This window comes from Pecten maximus, chromosome 10, assembly GCF_902652985.1.
Source record: "Pecten maximus chromosome 10, xPecMax1.1, whole genome shotgun sequence".
In the NCBI taxonomy this organism is placed as follows: Eukaryota; Metazoa; Mollusca; class Bivalvia; order Pectinida; family Pectinidae; genus Pecten; species Pecten maximus.
The window spans coordinates 19,981,179-19,997,049 of NC_047024.1; the positions used below are offsets into that span (position 1 = coordinate 19,981,179).

At 33.5% G+C, this 15,871-nt stretch overlaps 1 protein-coding gene across 1 annotated transcript; it reads left to right on the top strand.

Moving 5' to 3' along the window:
• Positions 1-3,153: 3,153 nt before the first annotated feature.
• LOC117336573 (zinc transporter ZIP8-like) lies at positions 3,154-12,696 on the top strand. Its single transcript, XM_033897183.1, has 7 exons — positions 3,154-3,444; positions 5,818-5,980; positions 6,882-7,051; positions 7,839-7,967; positions 8,465-8,711; positions 9,311-9,498; positions 10,736-12,696. Exons 1-7 carry the CDS (start codon positions 3,154-3,156, stop codon positions 10,880-10,882), a joined length of 1,335 nt encoding a protein of 444 aa, XP_033753074.1. The 3' UTR covers positions 10,883-12,696.
• Positions 12,697-15,871: the final 3,175 nt, after the last annotated feature.

Genomic DNA, 15,871 nt, shown 5'->3' on the forward strand with positions numbered 1-15,871 from the left:
AATAATAAAGTCCAATAGCACATCTCCATGAGGATAATGAGCACCCTGTCATTTTAAGTCCATTGGAATCGCCTTTTAATAGATAATTGAAAATGTTAATTTGTTTATCAAAGGGGAAAATGCTATTCAGGGAATACAAATGTACGCAACGATAAAATATAATGTGCATAACCAGATAAATTGCATTCTATGTATATTCTTCGTGTTATTGTTTTTACCTATTTCACATTCAGTAAGTAGGCAAAAAGAATATGGCATGCCGTTTGGGGATTTACCCATTTAATTAAGATATCTTTACTCAGATTAGAGATATCCGTATTTATTGAAAAAAGATACATATATCTTTACTTAATCAAAGACATCTGAACTTAAATTAGAGATATCTGTATTTTAAATACAGATAATATGTATGTATGTATGTATGTATGTATGTATGTATGTATGTGTGTATGTGTGTATGTATGAAATAGGGATATCTGTTTTTCTATTAGATACAGATATCTGTATTTATATTAAAGATATCTCTTATCATCAAATGAATAGAGATATTTGAATTATCAATAGAGATACAGACATCCGTATTTAGATAGAGATATCTGTTTTTAAAATTGAGAAACAAACCAATTACTTGTGTGGATATACCTAAAAGACTTGTTTAGTGATGTACATGTATATTGACTATAAAACTGGTCATTATTTTTCACCCTTTTTCAAATGCATAGTTGCTCAATTAGTCGTTTGCCGGTTGTATTAACCAGGTAATACGCAAAATGTAATTGTATACCTGTATATTAGATTCTGAATTTATGCATTCTCCCTTGTGATATACGGTATCCTATATAGTCTGTGAGGCTGATCACTATCCACTTTTGATTATTAATTACCCAAATTTGAGTTTATGTGACGTGCTCATCAGAAATGAAATAATGGATCTCAATGTAAATTCCGACTATATACATTGTACATGTACACTGGGTTTTTTTTCGTCGTATTCACATAATTTGGATGCATACCGGCTTGACATATAAGAATACTTCTTAAAATCCAGAAGCAGCATTTTGATGTTTTGGTTTCTATCCCGAAGGTATCCACAGTTTGTTATGTCTTCGAGCATTTTGGAGTACATATGGAGTGTATATATTGCTCAAGATGCCCTTGAAGCGTTCTTTAACAACAGCAATTTCGAACAATCGGAAAGCCACTCGGGCCTTTCCGCCATATTTCGGAGAGAAAAACACGTGTTTTCCGAAGATATGATCAAAGCATACCAAAAATCAATGGGTATTTTATAGCTTTGGAAGTTTTCATAGAATAGATATTGAATTAATTGCAGTTTTGTATGATGTTTGTATTGTTTTTTTTATATGTCGTGGAGTGTCCAACCCATCAATCATATTGTCTTTCGAATTTAATGAGTTGAAAATCTGTTGTTGTTTACACACCATGCATATCATATACTTCTTTTGTGAGGGACACATGTGGTATTGGAACATAAAAATCAAATAAAAAAGAAAATCGTTGTTTCAGAAACAAACGAATTATGTTTGTTTGAGAAATGTTTAATGGACCCGCAACAGCCAAATAAGGACGGGTGTCGAGGTCAAATAGCAGCAACATTATTTTTGTATAACCTTGATTTAGAGACAGCAGTTCAAACACTGTCACAAATAAACATCAATATGATTAGATAATAAACGAAAGATTATTTATTTAAGATCGACATCTGCAAACGTCAAGTTACGACTTAATACATACAATGTACAATTTACTGTCGTATAATATATACAATTTGTTACCTACTGTAGTACATTTTGTGAGTAGTTCATATACTCCTATGGTAATGACAAATTAAAATATGTATCACTGACTGAGAAACACATTTAACTGTCCATCACATGGATCAAATAATTTATTTTTTTTTAAAGAAAAAAAAAAAAAAAAAAAGAGAGAGAGAGAAAACAAAACAAAAACAGGACACTGTTCCTAGACATTTAAATATATATTATATTAATATAATTATATCGATATGATTAATTGCAAGTTAGGATATTATTCCCAATAAGTGACCCAACGTCTAATAAAATTTAAGGTTATTTGAATAGGACTTGTTTTTGTTCGATCGTTAAGTAAGACTGCATTTCAATGACAGAAAATATAATTCGTTAGTTCTGATCTTGTTTTGGGCCACATTGTATAAATTCATAAAGCCGTATACAATACTATATTACATCTATACATACAAAAATATACATGACTGAGATTTAGAAGAAAAAAATATAAAACATCAGAGAAAAATATGTAAAAGGCATTCTCACAGAGGCATCTCTGAACGGAGGGTAGGGCATCCAAACCCACATCTTTGTTTCAAACGACCGCTCTCTTTAATTTTACGTAACTCTTTAATGATTAAAATCTTTTTCTTGAGTACAGATGAAGGGTTTTAAGCATAGTGAAAGGAATCCCATTTTTGCATATACCGAAAGTCTGCTAAATCATCATGATTTCTATTTTCGCGAATTTATCATTTTCTTTGATATAGAGTAAATAAGAGCCCAACGAAAATAAAAGATTTAAAACCAGAGGGTCTGATTCCACGCTTTATGACAGACATCAGTGAGTATCGAACAAGAAGTGAAACTTTTTGGTCGATTTCGATATTTGTATGTGGTCTTTAAGCATCCAGGCACCACTGACGAATGCTAGAAGGACGAAACAGCTGTTTGGTGTAGTTTTAATTAATTATACATAATTGCCTCTATTTCAAAATTCCAACGATATCATTTTCACGGAAGTGTGTGTGGGTGTGTGTGGGTGTGTGCATACGTGTGTCTGTCTTCTGAACAATACCGTACTATATCGGAAGATCTTTTCATACATGATGATAGTTCTTTTTAATTTTAATTAAAATCCATGGCTAGGGAATGTGACCAAGCATTTCATATCAGACCAGTTATGATACCAGTTGGTAGACATAGCAGAAAATGTGGTTCCGTGACTGGATATTGAACCGACAAATTATATTAGCATCCGGATATTAATAACATATGGCACTAGCTATTGTATACTTATACATGACCATTTGATGATATGTTTTACATATTATATGTTAAACATTCCAAACGTATGTTTTATTTATACAAAGATGTTAAGTTAATGGTACAAAACTTGTGTGGGAAAAACTATTCATCTACATCGCGTGGAAACTTAACTGCATCACAGATGTATCTGGTAATCTTCCTCGTGGTTGGTTTCTTGACCGGAGGTAGTTTTGAAAAAGTATTTGAAAACATTAATGTAAAGGAACTTTTTGTGAACAGACTTTTAGATAAATATGGTTCCGAAGGAGCTATTTCAGAGGAAGGGTTTTACAAACTTGGCAGTATTCTTGGCTTAGATCCAACTTACGGTGTTTGTAATTCCACAACGGATACATGCTTGCGCCAGGTTGGTATAACTGCAACTTTTCTTAAAGTACCGAAAAGGTTCTATGTGTGGAAACGAAGAAACATTATGAAATCATTAACAAAGAAGAACCACTCAGATTTTTATCCAAATAAGAAAAAGAAGATAATAACATAATATGCAAGGTATATGATAATATTACAGAATTTTCATAAAAGTAATTTATATTTACTAGTAATCAGAATTATCGTTTTGTTATTATGAAAGAATTGACTTGTCGAATATACATTACAAGGAAACGATTTCTATACAATTCACCCTTTGCTGTGTCCATTGTGCTAAAGCTCTTCACAAGCTAGAATTAAATTCCTAAATCTAAACTATATATGACCATTCTATGATATTGACGATCATGAAATATTATATACAGAGGATATCTATCAGTGTCTTGAGTAATACCAAAAAGATTTCACGAGTGATAATAATTTTCGATATTTTACTTGTAAAATGTAATAAATATACATACATATACCACTGAATATCTACTGATAAAGCACGAAACTGAAACTAAAAGAAAAAAATCTATTTTTGATAGCGGGGTTTTGCCATTTATCATATATAGATATAGCATGTAGTACTATATTATAAATCCATCATAAAGTTGAGAAATGATTGTGCTAACTTGATAATAGTTCTTTATTAAGTTTACTAGAACCAACTTATATGATTAATTTTCTAGGCTATCATGAACAAGTATCACATAGCCCATTCCACCCAAACCTATCCACTATTGTACTTTTTTCATCCACTGTTGTATATTTCCTTTCGTAGATATATCATAATCAAGCTCATTCCTTAGTGCACTGCTTAACATTTTGTTTAAATGACTTCATTGATACTTAAAGCATTTTCACCGTCGTCGATCTTCACCGTACCCAATACATTACACTATGTTGAGTGTTATGAAATTAATTATGGTTATATATGCCTCCTTTTTATGTGATAACATCTCTTTTGGGCCTTTATATTATTTTCCCCTTAAAACAGCTTTATGATTAAGTTCTATATGCCTTCGATATTAAATATTTAACTCTATTTCACGTGTGTGGGTTATATTGACAGACGAGGCGGGTACCTGTGGTCTGACAGAGACAGTGTTCTGTCACCCACAAGTGCTACGCCGGCGTAGTCGAACGTAGTTTCTGAATTCTAAATAACTACCCTGAGCATGAATTCAATAACCATTGCCCTATTTCAGTATTTTCGTCAATTCAAATTATCATTTTAAGAATAATATCATTAGGAGCATTTTGTAATGTTGTAACAGGTGAAGACATTTGTGAAAAAGTATAACTGTTTGAAATGATAGCAATTGTTAACAGATGAGAATTGCAAGTATTGATTATGTATTAACACGAACAATATAAATTGCGTAACATCTGTAGAAAAATTAGTCGGAGTAATATAAAGTTCATATATTCTTCCCTCTATTAATGAACAGTCTTCTATAATTGTTCTATACAATTTTGCCGGCGTGTTATCGAGTTTGAGTTAGAATTATGGTTATATGTTATAATGTCGGTATTTTTGTTTTTGCTTTATACATGTAATACAGAATATCATTTAGTTGATATTTCATAATAAACGAGAATGGGTTCGAAAAAAAATAAATACAGCAGAATTTGATTGAACAAGATGGCCACCAATGGGCGGATACAGTGTTTTAAACAGTCAAATAAATGTCGTGGAACATTTTCCGGGGCAGGATAAATGCTGCTTTTCCCCAAAATTGCTCTTTACTCGTTACCATGCAGTTTTGAGCTTGAAGAATATCTTAAAGAATGCATCTCTTTCCAGTCAGTCAGTGAAAATTAAGTGCAGCAATGGTTTTGGTTTTTGCTTTGATTTTTTTTTTTTAATTTACGTTTCGGAAATCATCACCAGAACAGAACCTGATTTTAAAATCCTCAAGTAATAAAATCGTGAGAGTAACATACGTCACAGTAATAAAATAGTGAGAGATACTACACGTCACAGTAGTAAAATAGTGAGAGATAACATGCGTCACAGTAATAAAATAGTGAGAGATAACATACGTCACAGTAATAAAATAGTGAGAGATAACATACGTCACAGTAGTAATAGTAAAATAAGGAGAGATAATATACGTCACAGAAATAACATTTAATCGCATTTTTTGGAATAACTAAATAACTTTTTAACAACACAAAGACAAATAAAAAGAAGATTTTTCATTTAACTATATCTCTTACTGTAATTTCAGGCAACGTAATGCTTTGAAAACAATAATTTTGAATAAATGTCTTTTTAAAACAAACAATTAGTCCTGGAATGTGTAAAGCAACAGATAAATCACTATTTTAAAATGACCACTGCTTTTGATTTTATTTAAAGTGTTTAGGATACGCAGACATCTTCAAGCAGTTCTCAACAAATTCAAGCTTAAACAGCAGTGGTTTAACCAATTGTCTTCCCGCCATTGTCTACTCGGCACAGGATCCCTACTGTCACCATGGGGACGAGAAAGAGATTGTAACCAAACCGAGCTCAGCCGAAGGTCAGTATTATTGAAACGTGATGACCAATTTCCTAACGTAAAGCAGAATGAATTACTTATTGATATATATCAATCTAGGTATCCACTAGGATAGTCCTCTCGATATACTAGAAAGGATATAGTTGACACTGTTATAACCATCTGTATAATTCTTCATTAGTGTTAATTTGTCCACTACAACTTACTGTACGTTCATATTCTTATATCGCAGGTTGCCCTTATAACTTTCTGTTTAGACTTCAAATTAGTACATATTTATGAGAGCTTCACTGTTATTTACCTTAAGAAAAATCAACCTTACAACAGTAAAATTAAAGCTGGGCATTTAGAGACGCTATGTTAAATATACATATTTAAATATCGAACGGATTTTTTCGATGATAATAGCAGCGTTAAATTCCTTCTGATGTTTTCTCATTATACTCTATTGTCATTCTTTTTGTATCATTTATATGTTGTATTTATATTGCTAAATGGAAAATGACAAATAAAACACAGTTTAAATATAAATATACTTACTTTTGATTTAAATATCTATTAAAAAGAAGGTACACATTTGAAAAACAGGAAAGTCTTTATAATTTCTTCCAACGGGTGGTTAAAGTGTTAAATAAGTTGATAACAGACAGTATAAAGTGTATAAAAATATATTTTGTAGATGATGTTAAATAAATTACATCAATGTAACTATTAAAGGGAGGTTACTCGCTACATGTACTGATTACATACCAAGACTACGGCTTCAAACAAAACATAGATATTATTTTTAATTATCATAAGTTACAATTGAACATTAAATACGGAAAGGCAGATAGACCAATATCTAGTTTTAACAACAGTTAGATATATCACAATAACATAACTGCATAATGAGTGTAGACAGCAACTGCTTGATTTTCAGCATGGAGCTATGGCATCGGATCAGCGTCCATCATTGTTTTCATCTCGAACATTGGATTGTTATTTAAACCATGTATGCAGTCACGGGGCTTTCAGAGAATCATGTATTTCTGTGTGGCATTGGCTGTGGGAACTCTTGGAGGTACAGGGATCCTCGTTCTCATACCTGAGGTAAATACACGACCTTGAAATTTTCGGTTGCCCCACTTTCTCATCTTAGATACCCATGGGTTACCTTCACTTTCGTTCTCAAAACCAAACAGTTCCTCTCATCACAATTTAGGTCTTGGATATGCAATTAATCCTTACACGAGCTATATGTAGTGGTTGCTTGCCATTGTGTTTGTAGCCCTTTGTACAGGTTGAATGAAGAGGGGAAAAGACATGGAGAATACATGTTGCAACTACAAAGTTGCAATTGCAGAATCCAACAATATTTTATCCTCCAAACATCACTGTTACTGATGGATATATATATATATATATGTTACTAATATGTATCTTGTCACTGATAGAAAAACAGTGTTACATACTATTTTGAAATACAGAATATGAATACGCATTATTTATCGAATAATGAAGGAATATTCATTTAATATACTTGTAATCCGGTTTTACCATGAATGCGTAAAAATGATCCAATGTGTAGATGAATGACTTTGAATGAAAGTCCTCGTGTATAAAGAAATATTACTTGTCAGATTCTGAATACATACTGGTCAAAAATTCCTTTAAAAGGCTTAAACGTTCAGAAATACTCATTAAACCATAACACAGCGTCATGTAACGTACATCATTAATTTTCTAAAACCGGTTGCATCAATACATTGGTTTTGTCCCATGGAATAATTGATAACCGTTTGCTCTTGTGGCCCATGAAATAATTGATAACCGTTTGCTCTTTTGTCCAATGGAATAATTGATAACCGCTTGTTCTTGTGTCCTTTGGTGTTAACAGTCCTTGGGAATGACGGGTGACGATAATCCCATCCCCGACTACAAGTGGAAACTAACGATGTCCATAGTCGGCGTCTACGTCTTCTTCGTATTGGAAAGATCCATCAACATTGCTTCAAATAGGAGAGGGGTATATAACGACTACTTATGTATATACTTTATTATGTAGTCATAGCCATAACTGACTTATCAATGGTTCTCAATACGCGCCTTGCTAATCCTATTGAAAAGAAATTTCGGTCCTTCTTGGGCACCTCTTTTATTTGTTTTCTGTTGGCTAATCCTCTGTTCCTTTTGTTGTCATTCGAAATGCATCAACGATATGATATTTTCTGCTATTCCACGATATTAAAACATTAAAAGACTTTAAGCAAAAAATATTCCAAGTTATTTTTGCAAGGTCTTAATTTTCACATTTGCTTAAGCTAATTTCCCTAACTTGTGGAATTCCATTCTTGTAACCACCAGTTTCACTATAAAAAGGCATAGAAATACCAATCAGTTATATGAGAAATGTTTTACTGATTACACAGTATGAAATATATATTCATGTTCCGGGGTCTGTCGTTTGTACAACTTCTTAGGAGAGACGTCCCTGTTACATGTTTGCGTAATATTTTGTTTTAGAAAAATGACGTTGAAAAAGCAGTTGAAACAACTGAGCAAGTTTTCTTTCAAAATGCCGATTCCCATGGACACTCACATGTTCGTGTAGAAGGGGGCGTGGCTACCGTAGCATGGACCCTTCTACTGGGTGACGCCCTCCATAATTTCTCGGACGGTCTTGCCATGGGAGCCGCATACACGGAAAGTGTAGCAGTTGGAATCAGCGTTTCCCTAGCGATACTTAGCGAGGAACTTCCACATGAGTTAGGTAGGTGTGACTTAACAAATTGTTAGCCAAGACAAACACTTATATTGACCACACCAAAGGTTAGCAAGAGCATGACCAAACCAACGGATATATAATGATCACAGCAACTATAGGTGGGTACATCACGTGAATGCTACTAAAAGGCTCACTAAATTGTTCGAGCACAACGAACAACACATTGTTCAAAATTATAGAACTTCTCTCAATAAGGGGTTAATATTGTTCTTGCAATAAAACATACATTTATCATTCTGAAAAATATATGCTTAAAATAATTCTGCTGAAATGCTTAACTGACATGTTTAACTGTTTAAACATTTAATCATTTGCCGTTTATACATATATATGCAACCGAAAATGTCAGAAAAGATGTTTTTAATGTATAGTGTGTTTTCGCATAGAAATAAATATATATGTGCTGCAGCATATCAATAGCGATTCACGGGTCTGTATTCAACGGAGGATGTGCATTTTAATTTGATTCTGTTTTCGATAAAAGTCTAGTAATTCAGTTTTGACTAAATCATACATTATTCATTTGAAAGTGTCTATCCTTTTAAAGTATTCAACAGATAAAACGTGATTTCACTTCATTTCAGGGGATATAGCCATTTTGTTACACAGCGGGATGACAATCAAGCGAGCGCTCCTTCTGAACTTTCTGGCGGCGGTGACAATATACTTTGGACTGGTGATCGGGATCGTTGTGGGCGAGAACACAGATGCCAACACATATGTCTTCGCTTTTTCTGGGGGATTATTTATTTATATTGCTCTAGCTGATATGGTGAGTGGGTAAAAGTTTAAGTTTTCCTCATGATTTATGTAGCGAGCGTTTCTGTACGCAACGCTTGTGTAATTTTGTGCATGCTATATCTCTGATGCACTGGGTCAAATGTTGGTTTACAGTTTGGTTTAAAAAGCTTTTATAACCAAAAATATTTATAATACATTGGTCAATACATGATGTATATACAACAATTAAATACAGGGATTTGGTAACAAGAGTACTATCTTATTTTGAGCCATTTCAGTTCAGAGTTTTGCATCATTTTAATAGCTTAGTTCATTCAGTATGAAGACTGCATTAAAGGATGATTGTCACCACTGACGTCCTTGAAATGACGAGTTCGGACATGTGCGGAAGTTATAGGTTTTTCCTCTGGCCGAGAATTGCTTCTCTCTTTTAGTTTTTGGGATAAGGACTTGTTCAACCGTTGTCGGTTAAATGTGACTGTGTGGGTTTTCACACTACCGTGCCCAGATGTGGCATTTCAGTGGGATTGCACTATTAAATCGTCCATCAGTAGCCCAATCGCTCGTTGACATCATTTTTCTATGTAATTGTATTGTGTTTATATGTCATAAAAATACCAAACAAAATTTACTTTCGGCATAAATATCAATGTTATTTATATGGTATGATAATGTCTTTTTAGTAACGCTCTGTAGCTGAAATTGTTAATAAATCTATCTATATCTTTGTATCTGTTGCTATACAAGCTAATCTTTAATTATCATTTACTTAAAGTTCTCCCATTTAATAGTAATAACATCATTTGCATTTACATTAGCCGAGTTTCCTCTGGCCCTGACAGATGTCTGTCAAACATGGTGTCAGGGCCAGATGAAACTCGGGCTACATTTACATGTATAGTCGAAATTGTCTATAAAAGCAGGCCACACAAAAAAAAAAGAGAATGAGCGGCCATACAGGCATTTAAATAAACAAGGAATTTGTTTGGAACGAAACTGATGTTGTTAGGGGTATTTTATTATAAAAAGGAGGAACTCAAAGACAGTTTATTGTTACATGTGACCTTTAGGGCAAGTTCGATTGTTTGGTTTATTTTGTTTAATGTCGTAACAGCCAGGGCCATACTTACATACATCATAAATGCCAATAAAAGATAATTTAAAAAAAAAATTGTAATGGTAAGTTTTGTATCTAAAATGTTTCTTAAAGGAAAACAAAAGAAGTTATATTGCTTTTACAATCATCTGCTTTTATCATTATATTGTAGATTCCAGAAATGAATAAGCAGGCGACATTTGCGGCCAAGGCAGGGCATGATGGTGCTATGACCGTGTTTTTCCATCAAAACATTGGCCTCCTCCTGGGATTCACAATAGTTATATTACTTGCTGCATATGGTTCTATTATTTCTTAATAGCACCAGACTTGTTCTATGGCAGAACCAAATAGCGGGCTAATTCCGGTTTGTTGTATTTGTGAAGGGTTCCAATGCGTCGTATCAAGTAATATGAATGGGGAGTTTTTGTTGGTTTACTGTAAATCACTTATATTTCGCGTGGGATTTATTTTCGCGTTAATACGTGAGGAGAGTCAATCGCGAATTCAAATAACAACTTTGTATGGCGGTCAAGCTATATGTTACCGATACTGGAGTCTTGCGGAGATCACGACTCTAATACTAATAGCTAAGCGTTCGCGAAATCATGAATTCGTCAATCTAATTAAAATCTAGATGGTCATTATCACTACGTTACATGGACATCTAACAACATCCATGGTCATGCAGCCGATAAACACTGACCGCGGCCTTCACCTTTGGTACAAAATCTGCACGCGTACGGTCGATCAAATTTTCCTGAACTGTTTATTGTTTCATATTGTTAAATTGTAAAACAATATAAACGGATTTTAAGATAAATAATATGAGTACAATATATACATTTTTTTATTCTTATAATGTATGTATCGTTTTCGAAGAATATTATGCTGTCATTGTAGCCTACGTACGACTCCTGTGTGTAAATCGCGTGTCTATGTCAAAGATAATTCAACGGATGGAGTTTGTTTTGATCTGTAACTGTGCACAATATTGTTTATTAGATAAAGGAATAATTGTTATCATGTAATTAATTAATTTCTTTGTTATTATTTATTGCTTATTTTCGACTATGTTATCAAGCACTTGTTCTGCATACAACCGATGGTAGTCGGGTATTTTGTCTCCGTATACAAACGGACACGGATAAGTCGAACCATCGGATAAGTCGAATATTTTGCTTGGTCCCGTCGACTTCGACTTATCCGAGTTTTACTGTATTTCAATATATGTTATGAATCTTACTTTCATATGAATTATTATATTAAAGATACAGTATGTTTATCATCATAAACTCAGAAATCATGTATTACAATACAGTGATATTTGATGAACATTGGTAAAAAATTAAAACTGAGAATAAAGAAATGACTACGGAATGAAAGTTATGTATGGTCAGTTTTGGGATACTTGAGACCTTTTTTAAACACAGAGTAATTTCTAAAATGCTAAATCTTCGAGAATACCGTATGATTTGAATTTGAAGAAGGTTTTTTTTTTTTACCATATGTTCTTCTTCCAACAAAAGGTTAATGACATGCTGTGGTATAAGAAATCTATAGAATTTTGTCAATTTTATACGGTTGTGTAGGTTGAATGCTTTGCATATTTTTATTTATAATTACCACTTTTTAATTTTTGTTATTATTATTTGCATTAGTGGAAATGTTACCTTGTAGGTAGAAAGAGGGGCTTTTAGTTAGAATTACAATTTTGTTATTGTATCGGTATTTTCTGTTGTTTTTGCATCACTGCTTCTGCTAGAGAAGTTTTGTCCCCAAGCAATCGCTCTTCACCCACTAAAGATGATAGCATGTACGGCAAAAGAAACATACAAAATCATACTGGATGGGTCGGCGCCCAGTTTGGAAACGGCTCCCATTGTGGACCATAGAGATAGTGGGTCAATTATTGGAATAAAGAGTACAAAATATAAAAATTCTGAAACTTTATACAGACGTTAACCTTGTAAAATCGGCCTTTCTGGTTTGTTTTTAATATTTCCAAATGAGAAACCAGAAATGTGTGTCCTGTGTGGGTTAATATATGTTGATGAAAACAGGTATCCCAGTGAACCATGCAAATCTATACATGTATATTAATAATTCATATTTCCCCTCGTTTTAGCGGTTTTGAATTAGAATTATGATTTTGTTATTATGTTATGTCGGTATTGTCTGTTGTTGTTGTTGTTGTTGTTGTTGTTGTTGTTGTTGTTTTTGTGTGCTTTTTTTTCTTTCTTTTTTTTACATTGGCTTACTAAAACATAATTTAATGTTTATTAAAATTTGCTGTGTTACACAAATACACGATTTCTATTATGTTTTACACACTATCGTGCGAGTAAACTGGCAAATTACCGTACCGACGTTAGCCTTCATCGGAATCGTTCTCGTTGGGTTGAAATAAGCAGGGAGCGACCAAGCATTTATACAATAATGTACATTCATTGTGGCAGAAATGAGGCGAAATCGTGATATATGTGTATGTTGATAAGTAAATGATATATCGCAAGGAATAAACATGGAGAAAACGTGGTTTAATTTACTGTAAAATACAACAGAAAAACCTCAGGGTCAACAACCAGGGACAAAGCATTACTTAAGTATATTGTTTGGTAAAACAATAGCTATTTACCACAACAAAACGTGCTTTATCTGCGTTTACAACAACGTTAATGTAAGGACGAAATGTGATTCAAACAGAAAATGTGTATGACAATGCCTAGCACGCAGGGACAAATTGTTATTGTATAAATTAATGTAAAATTAAGCAAAAAACTTGAATGTAAACTAAAACAAAGTGGTGTTTCAGACGGATTCCAACACCCAGAAACGAAAATGATTTTATCGATGAGAAAATATTTACTACAGACCAACAACCAGGGACGAAATAGTATTTTCTTTACCCTATCAAAAATATTTACTACATAACAACCAGGGACAACACGTGATTTTATTAACTCTGACATAAAACAGAACGTGTGTCACACACAGGGACAAAAACCTTATTTTACTAACTGTACAGTAACGTTAACTATGGGAAACCATTATCGTGATTACATCTTTACAAATTGATTCATTTTAAAAATGCATCTACTTATAATCATCCTGACAACGTTAACCAAATACTACAAACAAAATGCCTTCCATGATCATTAGTGTGTTCCCTGCCTACTCTCCGAACAGCTGGTATAGGTAAGATGTAATATTAATCAATGTTCCATCTTTATCGAGTACCTGGAGAAAGGCCCATGGGGTCGGACAGGTGACCCCCTAGGGCGATCCAACGAAATATCTACTAGTAATCAAGGAGAGGTGCCAATATTTTATTTCATAAAATTACGACACGCATATCTTATCTATTTGACAGAGGGTCACCATTTCGTCCTTGAGTAAACGTTAAAGTTCGCTTACCATGGCCCCATGAATCATGACAGATCGATAGGGCGCATACGAAGAGGTTTGGGGTCATCCCGTTCATCGGCAACGCTGGTTCTCTTTCTCTCTAAAAAAAAACCAACAAAAAACAAAGTAAAGATGAAATATTTTCAGATTCTTTTTTATAATCTTTATTTTTACCCCTAATTGCTCACTCCGGTTGTATGGTATGGCAAGCCAAGTTGTCATTTATTCGCGGAGCAAAGTTGATCCAATATTTTACCAAATTATATAAGATATCTTATACATCACATCTAAGACATATAATATATAAGATATCTTATTTAAAGTTTATGAGATATCTTATATCTTTTAGAAGATATCGTTGTTATATCATATAAGATATCTCATAAAAGATATAAGATATATCATAAACTTTTCTTTATAAGACATCTTACATCTTTTATGAGATATCTTATTTAAGATATCTTATATAATTTGCTAAAGACCTGGATAAAAGTTGCTCTGTCAATAAACGACAACTTGGCTTGCTATAGTATGGGTTGTATTCAACTGCAAAGCATTTGATATTATTCCAGATGTATAAACAAAGCAGGTCAATATGTTACATCCTACATAAAAGTGTACAAAAATCGACTGGCAAATGGATGCCTTTTTAAGTATGAATTTGGGTATACTTGTATATGGTAGAATGGTGATTATAAAACAGCATCATACAGTTACTTCATCCGTTTCTATGACTCGTCATGCATGGAAGGAGAAGTGTACTAATGCCCACATGTAAAATAAAGATTAATTCAAATAAATGTAGCTACCACACACTTGTAAGAACAAAGCCGCGAATGGCATCTTTAAATATGAATATACAATGAATTAGATTACAATATTGAATATAAATTATATATAATATTATGAATATAATTAAAACAAAACTGCGTCAAACAAAAAGGTAGATTACATAGACCTATCAAACATTATTATTACCATCGATAAACATAAGCGGAATACCGCCTTTTTTTTGGGGGGGGGGGGGGGGGGGATTTTAGCGTAGTTAACGGGTTATTTCCCCTTAGTAAATTTAAGTACCCCACATCATATTCATCCCTTGTAATCAGAGATATGCGCATGCGTTACGGAAGGGAAAGCGTCTTCCTCTTCATTAACGAAACCCACCATATGATAAGGTAAATCTGAACAACTTAGTCGTAATATTGGGAATGAGCAGGGATGTACTATCCATCACATTTGTACCGTGCTTCTTCTTCTTCTTCTTCTTCTTCTTGGTTGAACATCCGCTATTACTGTCTTTCGTCATTTCATTGGACAAGACAAATTAGGAAAATGAGGAGAAGGAATATATATGGAGCGACAGACGAGAAAGGGAGGTAGAGGAGTCGTCTGTCGTATCTAACCTAAAATATTTTAATAATTTTGAAGGCGACCCCTCATCCAAACAGTTAATTGTCCTATCCTAATATATCCAGAGATGGTAAAGGCGATCGACTCATATAGGGAAATTGAAATAATCTCACTTATTTGTGCTATGCTGGCTTTGAGGGAAACTGTCCATTTGGTTCATTTTTTTTTATTTGTACATTTATGAAACGAGTCTTAGAAGTTTTTTTTGCGAGTCTTGGCTTCGAGACGATTTCACAAAAACTAACGCATGATATGAAATGAAATGAAAATTTTATCACATAAGTAAGAAAACTGGTTTGCAGGCGACGGTAAAATGTGGAGGGCTAAATCCAACGGAGACATCGATTTTGTTGCGCCATTTTTGATTCATGACGTCACGTCATTGTCAGGCTACATTATGACGTCACAAGTCAATGAATTTTTGACAGCACAGCCAATGAAACGCTCCAGGGTATACTACACTAATATGTGACGATACTGTATGTGG